Source organism: Dendrobium catenatum, unplaced genomic scaffold (genome assembly GCF_001605985.2).
Source record: "Dendrobium catenatum unplaced genomic scaffold, ASM160598v2 fragScaff_scaffold_743, whole genome shotgun sequence".
Classification (NCBI taxonomy): domain Eukaryota; kingdom Viridiplantae; phylum Streptophyta; class Magnoliopsida; order Asparagales; family Orchidaceae; genus Dendrobium; species Dendrobium catenatum.
The window spans coordinates 4,712,109-4,729,235 of record NW_021319205.1 but is presented as its reverse complement, the minus strand read 5'-3'; the positions used below and the strand labels follow the sequence as shown (position 1 = coordinate 4,729,235).

The 17,127-nt window shown below is 34.0% G+C and overlaps 1 protein-coding gene and 1 non-coding gene across 3 annotated transcripts; one reads left to right on the top strand and one right to left on the bottom strand.

The window, feature by feature from the left end:
- The first annotated feature begins 2,388 nt into the window (after positions 1 to 2,388).
- TRNAT-AGU lies at positions 2,389 to 2,462 on the top strand. The gene has a single exon. It is a non-coding gene; the product is annotated as a tRNA-Thr (tRNA).
- Positions 2,463 to 7,193: 4,731 nt separating this feature from the next.
- On the bottom strand, positions 7,194 to 10,344 carry LOC110093304 (myosin-binding protein 2). 2 transcript variants are annotated; one of them, XM_020818145.2, is made up of 3 exons: positions 9,194 to 10,344; positions 8,944 to 9,102; positions 7,194 to 8,853 (listed from the first exon to the last, which is right to left on the bottom strand). In XM_020818145.2, the coding sequence occupies exons 1-3, from the start codon at positions 10,101 to 10,103 to the stop codon at positions 7,631 to 7,633; spliced, it is 2,292 nt and encodes a 763-aa protein (XP_020673804.1). In that variant the 5' UTR covers positions 10,104 to 10,344; the 3' UTR covers positions 7,194 to 7,630. The 2 variants fall into 2 exon arrangements, with proteins under 2 accessions (XP_020673804.1, XP_020673805.1); XM_020818146.2 differs by having other exon boundaries at positions 7,194 to 8,850.
- Positions 10,345 to 17,127: the final 6,783 nt, after the last annotated feature.

The window sequence follows — 17,127 nt, the reverse complement described above, 5'->3', positions numbered from 1 at the left end:
CCCAAAAGAAACTTCAATCTCACTCATCTAAACAATTAAAACTAATAGAAGTGACAAAGAAAGCTTATGATATTATCGTTACATCTTATAACGAAGGTTTATGATATTTTTTGCATGCTTCTTATCAATTATCATTCACAATGACGTATAATAATAAGAAGAAGCCTCTATCTCACTATAAGGAACAATTATTATGTCCTCCGACCGGATGCAGAGGAACATTCGGTCCTAGGCAAAAAAATGTCTGTACCGAGGTGTACACCTCGCTACAGACGTTTTTTGCCTAGGACCGGATGTTTCTTGCATCCGGTCAACCGAACCAAATAAAAATTCCACTATAAGAGGTCCTATGAGTTAAATTTGAAATAATCTACAAACCAGAGATTAGTAAACAGAGTAAAGCAGGCATGGAAATTGCTGAAGGTGTTTTCGTTCCTTGAAACATTTGGTTCCTTCGTACAGTTAAATATAAAAAGCATAGAGGAGAATAAAAGTTAGTTATGAAGAATCAGGAGATGCAGGTTGTAAAGGTTGCATATGAGTAGTGGACATTTGCTGTAATGATTTTCTGACCAGAGAAGGTGGAGCAGTCCGAGCATAACCAGACTTGCTTATATAAGTGAAATTTCATATCATCTATGCTAACAAAATTCTCATTTAAATCTAATGAAAATATTATTTTTAATAATTTCTAAATAATTATTTTAGGCCAACTTCTATTATTTTCTCTCCTAACAGAGTCATAGAAAGACCAATGTTTTATATATAAAGAGAATTTTGCTAGGTAATATAACATAAAAAATTTATCTTGATCAAGCACAAAACTTGAGGCAAAAATCAAGTTGGAAGCTTCAAAAATTAAATTGGAGGCCATATGAACTTCGATTTCAGCAAACTTATATTCGAACTAAACGTCTCGGAAATACAAACCAAACGACACCAAATTTGACTCGATATGAGCCCAAACGGGTCCAAACGAAGGGTTAGAAGCATTGCTGGAAGGTTCAAACCACAATTTGGATTACTAAACGGTTTCCAAACATAACGTGCTTATAATCGAATCGAGTGGCTCGATGAGACATATCCAACGAGCCAAGATCATTGAATTCTGACATTACTAAGATATTCAAATGTCCATCAAATGGTTCATGATCAACGGATTCAACATCGGTCGTCCATCCAACCACTCCCCATTTACCGTTGATCTCTCATCTATTTACGGGTCATATCATTTCAAAAATCTATAAATAGACCCCTCATTTTTCTTGAAAATGGACCCAATGCAGAAAAGAATAAGAGAAGAGATGGAAGAAGCTCCTTATCGACCACTGCAGGAGTTCCCCGGACCACCGCCTGAAGTCGTCGCCCACGCCGGACCACCGCCTGAGGCCCTCACCCTCGCCAGACGACCACTAGAGGCCCTCGCCTTCGCCAGACCACCACCTAAGGCCCTCACCTTTGCCAGACCACCACTAGAGGCCCTCGCCTTCGCTGGACCATCGCCTGAGGCCCTCACATTCGCTGGACCACCACTTGAGGCCCTAAACTCTGCCAGACTATCAATTGACGCCATAGTTCTTTCAAGTCACAATCGGACTATTAAATGACACCCCAACTTCCGAGTTTACCACTAGACTTCAACTATACGGTTGACATTTGTAATATGATCGCCCTCAAGGATGAGTCAGCCTACTGTATTCAACTCAAATTCTAATGAAATCTTTTCAACCGGGCTATACCCCATGATTTTTCCCATTTTCAGGGTTTTCCACGTAAAAAATAGTGTGTTCTCTGTGTGTGAGCTCGATATCCGTGTAACGTTAATATGTAAAATACAACTCTATCGTCGCATATATTCTAGCCCGCAACACTAGGAAATTCAAATATCTAAACTTTTGGTGAATTTTTCATGCAAGCAATATGGTACATAAGTTTTGGACAAATAGTCTTTTAAGAATTTTTACAACAAAAAAAAATTCTTTGAAGAAAATTCTAAGAAAATGAAAACTTTTGCTTTTTTTAGTACATTACCCATATAACATAAAAAAAGACAAAAATATGTATGTCATATTGATACTAAAAATTGGAAGAAAAAAACTTTAGAAAGCAAAAGAATTTATAACAAATAATTGTTGTTTTTAAGAAGCTGATATAGTATTATAAATTTTTATTTTATATAAGAAAAAAAATTTACGTGCAGTCAATTTGGACTTGTCATGTCACCTAATATATACTGCATTGAATGACATGACAGATTGACCTTCGAACATATTCGAACACTGCACAGAATAATCTTTCCTATATACTAGTTGTTGAAAATACATTAGGGACATAGAGGCTCTGAAAAAATTTAGTAATATTAAAAAAAAAATCAAACAATGCAAAACTGCTCTCGTAGCTCAGTTGGTTAGAGCACCCGTTTAGTAAGCGGGAGGTCTTGAGTTCAACTCTCAACGAGAGCAGAGAAAAATCAATAAATTTGGTATTTTAATTTCTATGCTTTTTTCAAAGAACGAGTAATAAGGCCCATAAATTTTTTGTTTTTGGCAGAAAATCAGTGAATTCTTCCTCTGGCTTAGTAATTCATCTTTAAATTTGCTCAATTTTTTGAGTTGACTTATAAACATATAATTATATTTATATTTAGATTAATTTTTATTTTAGGCCACTAATTTTGGAGTAAAATAAATATAGTATTAAATTTTTGTATATTTGAAATTTGCCAACTATTTGAATTTTAGTGTATTTAAAATACGTTTGATTTAGGTGATTTTTAAATAAATCATAAATTTATCATCGTGTCGTTGCTCCATGTCATCTGTTTCCATTGAGCTGTTGGCTGCCACCCACCTAGAACCATTGTCACCACCAACCTCCGGCCGTCATCGCCACCTAAAATCGTTGTCATCGCCCACCTTCAGCCATCACGGCCACCTAAAGCCGGTCCCCGCCAACACCACCCACCTCCGGCTGTTGACTGCCACCATTGCAAGTCATCATTGGCAACCACCTACCAGCATCGGCCGTCGACCACACCATCAGCCACCATCGCCCAACCAACGGCCATTGACGAGCATCATTTTTGTTTTATTTTACAATATATTCATTTTACTTTGATGTTGTTTGGTTTGTTGAAAAATAAATACAATGTAAAATAAATGTAAAGTAAATATCTTGATGTTGTTTGGTTGTTTGTAAAGTGAATGCATATGATTTTTTTTTTCTGTTTAATTGAGTGTAAGTAAAAATGAAATCCTACTCGAGACATTTAAATAATGATTAATCTGTGAAGGCAAGTAGCAGCACAAACAACCAATATACACAGATCCCAATTTACTCTCAATTCTTCAATCATCCAAACTAGCAAAAGCATCGATAGCAGCTGCAACAGCCTAAACTCTTAACTATCGAGATATTATCAGATTTAGCTTAAGGTTCTCACGATTTTGTCTCGTTGGGATGGATTATAATAAAAATTTGAATTTTGCTTTCAATATATTTATAATTGAGTGTTTTCAAACTCGTAAAATTTGACGATTCAAATGACTTGATCCAAAACATTAAATGGGTTTAGGGCAGGAGCTTGCTGGTCGCCAAACAACTTCCATCCTGCATGATCCGCATTGATTATGTGTTTCGAAGGAAAAATTATTAGGTGCGGAGAGCGCACTGTCCGCACAAGCACCGAGTACCTAGTGGTATCCAGTGGTACCGAGTGCGGGTACCGCTATGTACCCAATATTTGTGCAGACGGTTCTCCCCGTCCGCACTCCGCTCCTAACAATCTCTCGTTTCAAAGAGACAAATTCAATGAGTTTAAAGTTAGAGCTTAAAAACATCAAGCACTAAGGCATCTAAGAACACTATATTAAGTAGAAAATGAGATGAGGGCAGCGCTTTCACCGTTGCTTGGAGCTGTCTTTTCTTTTTTATTTTTTTGGGACATTTACGTCATTTAAGGCAAACTCACACACACAACGCATACATAAGGACTCAGAACATTGAACCTCTTAGTTGGAAGCCTAAGCTCTCAACCAATAGGCCAAGGAGAGTTGTGTAGCTGTCTTTTCTTACAAGTAAACATTAAGTTAAAAGTAAGCTGAATTAGGAAATGCTTAGCTTATATTTTCTTCTGTCACTCTCTGTAATTTTGCTTCCATTTAAAGAATGCAAAAAGTATAGGCTATAGAATGCTTAAAGTGTGCAAAAGTTAGAGCTGATCCTGCTATGTGGTCATTCGAGTCCCCAACAATTTTGAAATTACATGATAAGCCCAATTGACAAACAAAACTTCTTTTTTTTTTTTTTTTTATTGACAAACAAAACTTTTATCTGATTTAGGCTTCATTTAGGACAACTTTCTTGCTGCTTCTTAAAATAATTTTTTAGTATAAAAATTTTTGTACTAAAAATCTATTTTAAGAAGCAATAAGAAAGTCATCTTAAACGAAACCTTAGGGTACGATTTGAGGCAACATTCTTGTTTTTTTTAGATAATGATCACAATTTCATTTGGTTGCAGCTATCTCACTCATTATATATTAGAAATTTTTGCGATTAAAAACTATTTTTTAAAACCAGAATAGTTAAGTTACTGAACCCCAAACACCTTCGTAGCCAATTTTAATAAAATGTTGCAGCCATCCCAAGCAGATCCTTAGAATCACACAATAACTCTATTGTCGATGATAAATGGATATACGAAACCTATTAAAAAAAAAGTTTTCTACAAATTTATTTTAAGATAAACAATAATATATAAAATAATAATAATAATTTATATTTCACTTATCTTAAATAAATTCTGCAAATTTTTTCTTGTCATTTGAATTGGTTAACCGAGTTCAAACTGGCCTTCTTACGCTTAACCCGTTTATGACCCAAATGGATTCAGGCATTTTCATGACAGTCAAATTCAAATTCAAGTTAATCGTGTCATAACGTGTTACAATAGTTCAACTTTGAGGAACAGTAGTTTGTCATTTTTCTAAATAAAAAAAATTTATTGGTTCTCACATTTGTAGGAAAAATTATTAGTTGCGGACTGCGCACCATCTGCACAAGTACTGAGTACTAGCGGTACCGAGTGCGGGCACCGCTAGATACCCAATACTTGTGCGGACAGTTCTCCCTGTCCGCACTCCGCACCTAATAATCTCTCCATTTTTTGAACTTATATTTCAACTAAGACATGAAGCCACATCACAACTGCCTTTTTGATTTCTCTTAAACAATCATTACGTGCGCTCTAAGTATGGATTGTTTAAGCTGTAGAAGGGCCCAACCAGCCTTACAAATCTTCTGTGTTTAGATTTTGAACTGACAAAGTTTAATTCCCATTTCACCATTTTCATGCTTCAAATTTTATATTCATAAAATTTTAAGTCTAAGATTTCATTTGGGACAATTTTCTTACTGTTTTCTAAAACATATTTCTAATATAAAATGTTTTAGTTCAAGAATTTTTCTGTACTAAAAATTGTTTTGCGAAGCAGTAAGAAAGCTGACCCAAACAAAACCTAAAATCTTAGTTTGAGACTATTTTCTGACTATTTTACTTTTAGATCATAATCATAGTTTTGTTCGGATGCTACTTTTTTGCTATATTAGGAAATTACTTTTTACAACAACTTTAAAAAAAAATCATTTTTCAACTACAATTTTATAATCACATTTACAAAAAATTACAGTCGTCCCACACAAACCCTAAATCATTGTAAATAGTCAAATTTCTTATATTGCTTATGTTTTGAAAAATTAAGGATTCATTTGAGACGGCTTTCTTAATGCTTCTTAAAGCAGCTTTCTAGTAAAAAAATGAAAATTTGTGTACTATAAAGATGTTTAAAAAATAGTAAGAAAGCTATCCCAAATGAAGCCTAAATCATTGCAATATATAATTGGCTCTCTTTTTCTAAGTTAATGTGATACATTTTGTACAACTGATTCAAAAAAATATTGTTTTCAACCATTCAATGAGCAAATTTTAAACACTACGGCTTCGTTTGGGACTGTTTCTTTATTGCTTTATAAAACATTTTTTTAGTACAAAATTTTATAGTTCAATAAACTTTTATATTAAAAAGCTGTTTAAGAAGGCCGCAAAAAAATAATCCCAAACAAAACCTAAGATATTGTTTGGGACGGTTTTCTTACTGTTTTTTAAAACATTTTTTTAGTACAAAAATTAAAATTTTATACTACAAAGCTGCTTTAAGCAATAAGAAAACCGTACCAAACGAAGCCTAAAAAATACATTTGATGGAATACTTATGTCTTCAAGATTATGTTTTTTAATAGTGGTACTTACAAAATATATGTTAAACTTATGTTTTTATATATTTTACAATATTTGACATATCTTTTTATGTATTTTTATGATTAATTGAGCTATACATAATTTAGTCAATAAAATCATTGTTAACTTGTTATAATTCAATGATCTTATTAAATGCCAAAAAATATTTGATAATATAAAGATTATATTTAATATCTAAATTATAAGTTAGGGATGAATGAGATATCCTTATTTGAATCTAATTAAAAACAAAGGTTTTTTTTTTTTTACAATTGAGCCCAAAATATTTCAATCATATTGCAAAGCTTCGATTCAATATTTTATAACACAAAAATCATAACAACAACCAATAGTTGATCAGAATATTCCACCAACCCAACCAACCTAAAGCCAAGATTTCACCCTCCTCAATAGCTTTATGGTAAATGAAATAGATAGGCAATTTATGACTAATCAACCATAATCTCTCTCTCTCTCTCTCTCTCTCTCTCTCGGGACTTTTGAGCCAATTAAGGCTTCGTTTGGGATGACTTTCATACTACTTCTTAAAGCAGCTTTTTAATATAAGCTTTAAGAAGCAGTAAGAAAGCTGTCCCAAACAAAAACCCAAGTCAAACTCATACATACTTACATACGCAAACTTCAAATACAAGACCTCTTAGTTGATAGTCAAAACTCTCTGCCAACAGATCAATGTGAGCTATAGCTCTATGTTTAAATTGATTGACAAAAAATATAATATAAGAAAATTTTGATCATAAGAGCTTACCAACAATTTTCAAAATCTTACCAACTAAATCAATCGACATACTAATTGCCAACTTCAGATTAAAATACTATACATTCTGCACGTATATTAATAAAAAAAATAAAAAATAAAAAATAAAAAAGCATATTACAGTAAAACACTAGAAAGATTCTGAAAAAAGAAACACAATAAAAAAATTAAAAAAAAAAGAATCTAATAATAAAAGAACAAAGGGAACTCCACTCAACCAACCTTCTTTCCTTCTTTGAGACTATTTCTGTACCTGTCAAGAGGAAACATGGCTACATGGCCAGCTTTGCAAGCCATGATTGCCGCCACAGCCACATCATTTGAGTGGCCCACTTGCCGGCCACCCTCCACGGCCTGATCAGACACCAAACATTCATCCATGAACGCCGGTGATGGGACCAAGCTTACATTGAATAAAGCAAGAAAAGCAAAGCATAGAGCTGTGCAAGGAGCCTCCTTTCCTCCTCCTCCTTCCTCTTCCTAATAAAAAAAAGCTATAAACTATACAAAACCAGAAGCAAAACAAGCAAATGACTTAACAGAAGGAATTGAAATTAGGCATCAATATGCCTTGAACGAAGCTCCACAGATCTTAAATCACGAAGATGAAGAAGGATTTCTTGAAGGAGATCTATTCCTCTTTCTCCTTTCTTTAAGGAAGACATACAATGCTTGAGAAATTCACGGTCTGCTTCGAGAGCCTGTAGTCTCTCATAGACAAGATCAACCTCCTCAGAAATAGCCAGACTCTTGTGGTTGATGCTAGGCTCATCTTCATTTTCTAAGCTAATGGCATCAAAGAGGGGGAGAAGCCTCTTCCCTTCAATCTCGCCACCCTTTTGATCAAGATCAAGACATCCATTTGCATCCAAAGAATCTAAAGAACCATTTACAAATCCATATTCACAATCTCCATTGATCCCATGGCCATTTTCGATTGGTAATTGCTTCATATGTTTTGAATTAAAAGAGTCATCCTCATCATCTATCGTGAAAAGTTTTTCCTCCAATGCCTTTAGCTGCTCAAGTATGGCAACCCTCTCCTCCTCAAATTCAGCTAAGGATTTATCCAGGATAATGAGATTGTTAACAGCATCGTCATCTTCCATAGAATTCTGATTACCATCCTCACCTTCCTGAGATTCAAGTGAGATTTCGTCACTCTCTTCGGCACTTGAAGAAGTTCCACTCCTGCTTCCCTTTGGCATTTTCCTTCTCTCAATTGTCTCATAAGCACGAACCTTATGTTGATATACCTCGAGCTCCTTCTTCAACTCCTGCTTCTCCTTCTCTCTCTTCATCATTAGCTCATTGAGGAGCTGCAATGCCTCCTGATCATACTCCGATTGCTCCTCCATCATCCTCTGATATTGCAGTGCTTCCATCTGCATAGCAGCCTTCTCTTCTTGAAGCCTGGTTATCATTGCCATTGTCTGGTTCGCAGCTATAGCAGAAGCGCTCCTTTCTTCTTCCAGTTCACCATATAACGCAATAAGAGCCCTTCGTTCGGATTTCAGAGCAGTTTTGAGACGATCTATGGTGGGTGGCTCGAGATTGTCAATATCACTCGCAATGCTTCCATCTAAAGACTCAGTTCCAGATTCTCTCCTTTCTAACAGAAACCTCTTGTGCAGAACAGGAAAACTTTCTATATAATTAGGAGTTGTAGGCGTCTCAGGCATTATTCTCTCCTCTTCAATTTCAGAAAGAACTGGACAGATCCTAAGGTGTTTCGCTCGTCTAGAAGGTTGTTCTGATGGTTCAGTTTCGGTTACTGCTGCAAATTCAAATTAGGAATTGTTTTTTTAGGGTCTGGAAGCAATGGAAGTTATAGAATTTGGTTTGATAAGAAAAAAAAAAAGTGTACCTGGGTCATCATGAGTAGTTTCATTCAGAACATTCAGATTTTGATGACCTATTGAAGCGGACTGGGATTGAGGAGGCTCAATTAGTTCCTGGTCACAAATGTCACTTCCTATGGATATTTCACAGTTAGCTTCATCTTTTCCTTTTCCATCTTCAGAAGCTGAAATTAACATCATAAAAGGCACATATTTAAGAATGAATGGTAACTTCTAAAGAGAAATCAAGAGGAAAAAAAAACTACAAAATGTTACCTTGTTGCTCTTCGAATTCTACCACATCGGCATTTTTCGCATTTGTTGAGAAATCATCGCAGGGCTCCTCGGTTGGAACAAGAATATAAGAATGGTTTTGACCTTCCTGCATTTCAGAACATGGAACCGCCGTGCTTTCATTCTCTGCAACTTTTATTAGAATCTCAAGTGCCTGATACTTTACCATAGTGGAGGAATCGATCAATTCAATGGGAAGAATCCGTTCCAAATCAACCATTTTCTCCACACGAGGGGAGAGGATATCCACTGATGCATCCTCCACTACAGCACGAGGAGAAGGAAGAAATGCCTCACCTTTTTCTTCTTCTTCTTCTTTCTGCTCTTTTCCCTGCTTCGTCTCCTCGAATCCAAATCCCTGGCCTTTCTCCGATTTATCTCTGGGAGCGAACTCCAAAACATTCCAAGATTCGGTCTTGAGAAGCAAATAGGGAGAATAGAAGCCGCTCTCCAGCGCTACGCCGCAGCAAGAGCATCGCAGATCCTTCTCCCCTTGCTCGCTCCGCTTCATCCACGACAGCAGAGGAACGCTCCGATCTGCCTCGCCGGGTTTGGAGGCGGCGCAGTCCTCGCACATATCGCCGGCGTCCGCAAGCCGGCGGTGGTTGGAGCAAAACCCAAGCTTGGAGACTTCTCCGGCATGAGACTCGCAGAGGAAATCGCACCAGGAGCTCCTGGACTTTCCTGGCTCGAAGAGATGATCGATCCTCGAGCAGAAGATGCAGGGGGGCTTCAAACCGAAGACAGACGCGAACTTGGAGATCATGTAGGAGAAAAGAGCATTGAGGAGGATGAGAATGATTAAGATCCATTCCAAAGCTGTGTATATTAGAAGGAATATCATCCTGTTCGTGTTTCTGTGAACGACAGTCGCAAATTTGTTGGCCGCCATTTCCCTCCCTCCTCTCTCTCTCTCTCTCTCTCTCTCCCCCCTCGGAGAAAGAATCAAGGACGATAATTACAAAAAAGTAGGAGGAGAGGAGATGATTGGAAAATACGAGGAGGAGGAGTTTTAATGGAGATGGGATTCAGGAGGGGGTAGGAAGAAGAGTCTGCCAAAGGAGACCAAGGAAAATTTCCAAGTCAGAGAAGAACAAAAGACTCATATTTAAGTAAGAACTAAGAAGTGCCGAGAGAAGAGAAGCCGGAGGAATGAGCATTGAAAGTCTATAAGAAGATAAACAAGGAAAGTGACTGTAATTATTATTTTTAGGATTATTAGTACAAATAAGGCATTGGATTCCATTAAATTATAATAAAATTTGCAATTAAATACTTGTTCAATTTCATTTGTGTAATTTATTTTAATTGACTTGAACTATATAGGATTTTTTAATTTATTTTTTTGAATATTTAAAAAAATAATAATTTTGATGAATCTAAATTTTTTTATTTTTTTAAATATAATATTAATTGTTTAATTAATAATTAATGAATTTTTATAATTTATTCTGTGCTGAGCATCAAGCATCTCTTCATTAATAGTATATATTTGATTAATATTTAATATTGAAATTATTAAATACTTTAACCTACTGAATATATATATATATATACTTTTTTGGCATATTAAATTTTCTTCAAATTAAAGAGTTTGCTATTTGATTGATTGAAAAATAAATACAATATAAAAGAAATGAAGTGTGAAAGAAATACTAAAGTTATTTAAATAAATGTAAAATAAATATATGTGATTAATTTTTTTTATTTGGTTTGAAGTTAAATAAATTCAATGTAAGGTTCAAAAAGAGTAGTAGTTGGTGGTGGCCAATGGCAATGGGTGATGGCCGACGGTAGTGGATGGTAGTGTTAGTGGTGGGCGGAAGCAGCCAATGGAGGGGCGGCAATGATTTTCGTCTACAACGATAGTGATTGTCACCTATCCGAGGTGGGCGGGGCTCAGTAGCCAGCGGGTTGCAGCGGTGGCCAATGACGATGAATTTATGATGTATTTGGAACTCTTCATAATCTAAGGAATTCCAAATACACCTAAGAATTGTCGGCGTTCAATGGGGAAGATGTTACATGCACATACAAAAAGAATAACATAGGAAACACATTATCAACTATATTAATAGAGCTTATAAAGTTTCACTCTTCTCGTAAATAGAAGAATCTGGAATTATAATATTTAGAATACTATCTTAATCACTTGAAGTAGCAGAGCATATTATACAAGTATTGAATGGTGGTTGTCTGACGACATTACTGGAGTATTGGCGGCGAGGCACCGTCGATTTAATTGTTTTAGTCATATAACAAAGGATGGTTGATGGCAGTCGACCAATGACATTCATATGATGATGATTTGACAATGATGAATGGACTATAGAAGTTAAGTGACACTAGTTAAAACATGTGAATAACAATAGTCAATAGCGATAATTAGACATTAAGGTGAGCTCTAAAGTTATTCAAACCTAAAAAAATCTTTCCACTCTCAAATAAAAGTTTCTTTAATGCAAAAAATGAAGGTTTATTTATAATTTGTCATAATTTCATTTTGATAAATCTAACTAAAAATTCAAATCAGTTCATCTAACGATTAGTGCTGATTTTTCTAATCATAAATCGTTCTTTCAATATTCAATAACTTTAATAATCTTAGTTTTGTTAGAATCGAGTGATCTTATACTCATTACAATACTCCATCAAAATGCTCATTTAATTTAACTATAAGTATGTAAAAATCAAATATTATATAGTCATTCACTTAATGTTTGTACCCATCCAACTATGCTTCAAGTGTCTTATTTGGGCTCATATTAGAATATTTTTAATGTCATTTAGTTGATCTCATTGAGGCATATATAGTTGTGTCTAATTAGATAAGTTGAACCAATCAACTTGACACAATTTTAATGTCCTATAAACAACATCACTCAATACTAATATATTATTGATATAATTTTTTTTATGAAAACTATATTAAAGTATTTATAGATGAATATGTCGAGTTCTCATTTTGTTCTATATAAATATGAGGGCTTGGAGCAAGCTAACTTGAAATTTTGGTTTATGTGCACAATTTTGTGAATAAAATAGCAAAAAAATCAAATTGAGCTTCTTTTTTATTTACATTTGGCATTTACACCGGCTATTTTACACATTTTATAAAAGCATTAAAATTATTATATTTGGTCTTAATCTTGGTTTAGCCCTTCGTGTTGGCCAATATCAAATAAATATTTTGATATTTTTGCCTAAAGCTTCGTTTGTTATAGTTTTCTTATTTATTTATAAAGCAGTCTTTCAGTATAAAAATTTATTAAATTAGAACAATTTAAAAAAATTATCCCAAGTAAAACCTAAATGTGTTATCAAAAAATTACTTATAACTCTTATGTTCTTTTATGATGGGGGCTTAGGAAAAATTCATAAAATCTTTTTGAATAATTAATAAACGCGAACCTAAATGTGCTATGCAAAGCTTAGATTATTTGGAGGTTGTATTTTTCTGGTGGTTTTCAGGTTCTGGGAAAGGGAATGAAGTCCAGAACTAGATTTCAGAGTCTGATATGTAGGTATTGTTTTGTACTTTTGATTTTTGTACAGACATGGCTCTTCTGCTCTGTTTCTTTCTGTTTGAGCCATGGCCTGTAGTTGTAGATGATTGTTTTGAGGAAAAGAAAGAAAAAAAATAGATGTTTTGTTCAGCTGCATTTGATGTTTCATAGTAGCTATGTGCGTCTGTTTTTGAGTTGAACTTTTTGGAAGAATCAGTTCTGAAGCAAATTCCAAAGCCAGATCCTGGTTAATCTGTTCGTTTGGCTAGTCGTGGCCCGGTGCGGGCGGGATCCGTCTCGGGTCGGGTCGTGACATATAGCTCCCTTCTTTTCAACTTGCATGAAAATATATATTGCTCACTATTCTCTCCTCACAATCAATAAGTCTCTATAACGTGGAATACGAATAAGCAAGCGGCTTACACGTTTAAGAGTCACTTCAAACATTAAATTTCTTATGGTACTAAGTTCTCTTTACTTTGACCCTCGGTGTAAAGGTAGCTCTCTATTTGATGTTATCGAACATTAAATTTCTTATGGTACTAAGTTCTCTTTACTTTGACCCTCGATGTAAAGGTAGCTCTCTATTTGATATTATGGGTAATATAAATGTTCATCAATCTTCAACTATCCATTAAATGCGACCTTTAACTCTATCATTTTGAATGCTTCATGGGATTTGCCAGCTATTCTGAAAATATTTGATATTGAGTGTTTTAATTATACTTATTTTAAGAAAGCTATGGTTTTAGAAGGTATGTATAATGGTATATTAAATGTGAACTTATTAAAATAAATATTATTTAGAGGCCGTTCTATAAAGTATTCTATTTTTTGTTTATATAATACTTAAAATTTTAAATAATATTAAAATTATTATGAACATTAATTAAAATAACATATTTTGTTACATTTAAATATTATTAATATAATTAAGATACACAAATTTTAGATAAATAAAATTTGAATTTTAAATATTAGATATATAAATATACATAAATTATATAATATGTGACTTAATATCCCCAAATAAAATAAATGAAAATTTATAATCAAATATTCAAATCGCAATTCATTTGAATTTCGTTTAATTTCCCTCCCTTTCTTTCAATTAAAAAAATATTTTTTTTTAAATATTTATTGCTTAAAGAAGAAGCAAATTGGCGTGTGGGGACGCCGATTTGAGCTTGATGACAGACCGCGCAGGCCCCTGGCAATACCGACAGCATCCGAAATAGAGGGCCGAATGCAAGTGGGTGTGGGACCCATGGAAAGTTTTAGAATAAGATGTATAATATATACCTAAGGTTAATTAGAAATTAATTTGTGCGGAGTTCAAACGGGGAGAATCTTTCAAATTAATTGCGTATTAGACTATTAGTAAATACTCAGCAAATACTCAGTTGTGAGTATTTACTGAGTATTCAGTGAATATTTGCTAATTTATTGCGTATTAATTGAGTATTTGTTGAGTATTTATAAATACTCAGCAAAGACTCAATAAATACGCAACAATTTGGACGGTTCTTCCTATCCGGACTTTGCACATAATAATTTCCCGAGGTTGAGGCCTTCTCAAATCGAACCATAAATCATGTTTGTCGTCCAAGAGCAGCTCCACCTGAATGCAAGAGTCTGAGTCATTCTAGCTACATGAACATCGCAACGTCAATATTGGTTTCGTGTTGTTCATCATTTTTTTCTTTTTTCAATTGGAGAAAGAATGTACCTATAATTTTTTTATTTTTTTTTGAAATGGAGTTTGATTGGATATGAGTTATTATATTTTGGAGTAAAAAATGAGTTTTTTGGATAGAGATGCCCTAATAAGTTAAAATTAATATTTCACTTATTTTAATAAATCTAATTATTATAAAATTCAATTTGAATAAAAAATCAAGAAGATGAGTTGATCAATTTTATTGATTATAAAAATATTAATTAATTTGATAATAAAATTTATTGTCTACATCTATGAAGATCATAATTCATTTCCCAAAAAATGATTAATTTAACAAATATTTCAATATATTAATGATCTGTTTGAGCTAGCTCTCCCATTATTTTATTTTTCAGATCATTACTACACCACAGTTTAGCTTATTTTTATTATTATTATTTTTCAAAATTTTATGTAATTTAAAGCTTTATTTTTCAATCAAAATAGCTAAAATGTGGTAGATATAATGAAGCTACTATTCAATATATTCTTAAAAAATATTTACTATATGTATAACAGCTTTCAAAAATATTATTTTTTTCTCGCAATAAGCTTTACAATCACCCCCAAATGAGCCCGAAATACTACACAATCTCAATTATCTCCAAAAAAAAACTTTATGAATTGTTTGAGAGAGATTTATTATTATTTTCTATAGCAACTTATAATATAAAAATTTATAGCTTATCAAAATCTTTGCATAAAAAACTGCTTTAGAAAGCATTAAAAAAGCTGTCTCAAATGAACCCTTAATGTAGTTGCATAAAAATATGATCTTTTTAATTTCTTCCTTTCTCCTTCTTTTATCTATTTTTTTAGTATCACCAAATTAATTTCTCTTTGGATTATAAGTGAGATAAATATAAAATAAATATTTATAAAATTCAATGTGATTGAGTTTGAATTAATTAAATTATTTTAATCAATATTTTTTCTTGAGAGGGTATGTATTAATAATTGAAGGTGGTGAGGTACAATTTATTAGGAACTATTATCCATTTTAGTTAAAAATAATATTAAATAGTTAGAAAGTAGAAAATAAAAAAAGAGGGTAATCATCATGAATATGCATATGTCCATGAGCTTTAATAATTATTCCTTAAGCTCAAAATTAGAACCCCTAATCTCCTCCAATATAGGGTTATTTGTGGAAAATTAATTTTTCATTAATCATCAAGTATTTAAAATTATCATGAGTAACTTGTCGTTATATCCAAGTCCAACCACAAATAAAAATAACTAAGGTTTTATTTGGGACAACTTTCTTACTGATTTTTAAAGTAAATTTTCAGTGCAATTTTTTTAATTGAAAATCATATTTATAAAATAGTAAGAAAGCTAATCCAAATGAAACCGAAAGCTTAAACAAAATAGAACAAAAAATCCAAAAAATTGCATTAAATTTAAAAACTAATGAAGAGAGTTCATACATACCACATTATTCTTATATATTTTTAATATCTTATATTTGTTTATATATTACTCAAATCTCTAATCAGGGGCGTAATCAGTCTTAATTTTCACGCTGGGGGGTGGTGACGCAAACTTATAAGTAACTAGCAGGGTTCAACTTGCCCGATCAGGTTGCGGGGTCAAGGGGCAGTGACCCCTGAGGAGGTTTCCAGATGCAGCGCCCCCGGAACAAATTTTGGTTGCTCTTAAGACTTTTTTTTTTGCCAAAAACTTATTTTTACGGTAGCTTTCAAAAAAAAAAAAATCTTTATAACAAGTTTACAAATAGAATCATATTTATAAAAAGTTAAAGTAATGTCAAACAGATTCTTCATCTTTCAAGAACCCTACAGTCCAATCTAGTACTCCAAGAATAACAAATTTGTAAAGATAAAAAAACAAATTAATGGCACGGAGCACTGGATTTCAGGAAAAAGAGGAGCCCATTCCTTCACTTTTCCTTCCCTTCTCCTTCGAGGAACAAGACTCCAATGATTTCTCAAGGCAAAACTCAGGGAAAGTAGAAGAAAACGACTGAGGGAGATCAGACGATGGAAGGAATGGCAGGCGAAGCTTCTCAGCCAGAGGAAGACATGCAGAAAGCGCCACGAAAAATATATAAACAACTTCAATTTTTTTTTCAGAAAGCAAAGCGTTCCCATTGTGTTTGTCGTATTTCAAATGCTATGCCTGATGACTAGTGATTTTCCCTAAAATGCTCGTAACCGAAAAAGAAAAACACGATTTTTTAAGCTATTATGAGTAATATGGCGAGCGAGCTCTGCTAGGGTTTTGTTCTCCCGTGGCGGCGCTCCTTTCTTCGTGGCTTTCCTGGCCTTTGGCCGGGATGGCTCTTCCGCTCGATGTTCCACCTCCGCAAGGCAACTCCATCCTTGGTTCTCCTCGCCGTCCTACTTCTTACGCGGCTAATCTAGCTGCTCCTTCTTCTGCTCGCGATGAATGGCCGATGTCTTACTCCAAACCGGAGAAAAAACTTTCTTTTGTCTCGAACGACCTTTCTGAAGGTAAGACCCTTTGGAATCTATCTCTGGTGGGATATTCTCTTGGCCCAAGACCGTACTACGAGCGACTTCGTTTGGCCATGGAAAAGGCGTGGAAGCTCAAAGGTGATCTTTCACTCATCTCTCTGGTGGATGATTTCTTCCTTCTCAAATTCACTGCTGTTGAGGACTATGATATGGTTCTCGCGGGTGGCCCTTGGTTTCTGCTTGGCAAGC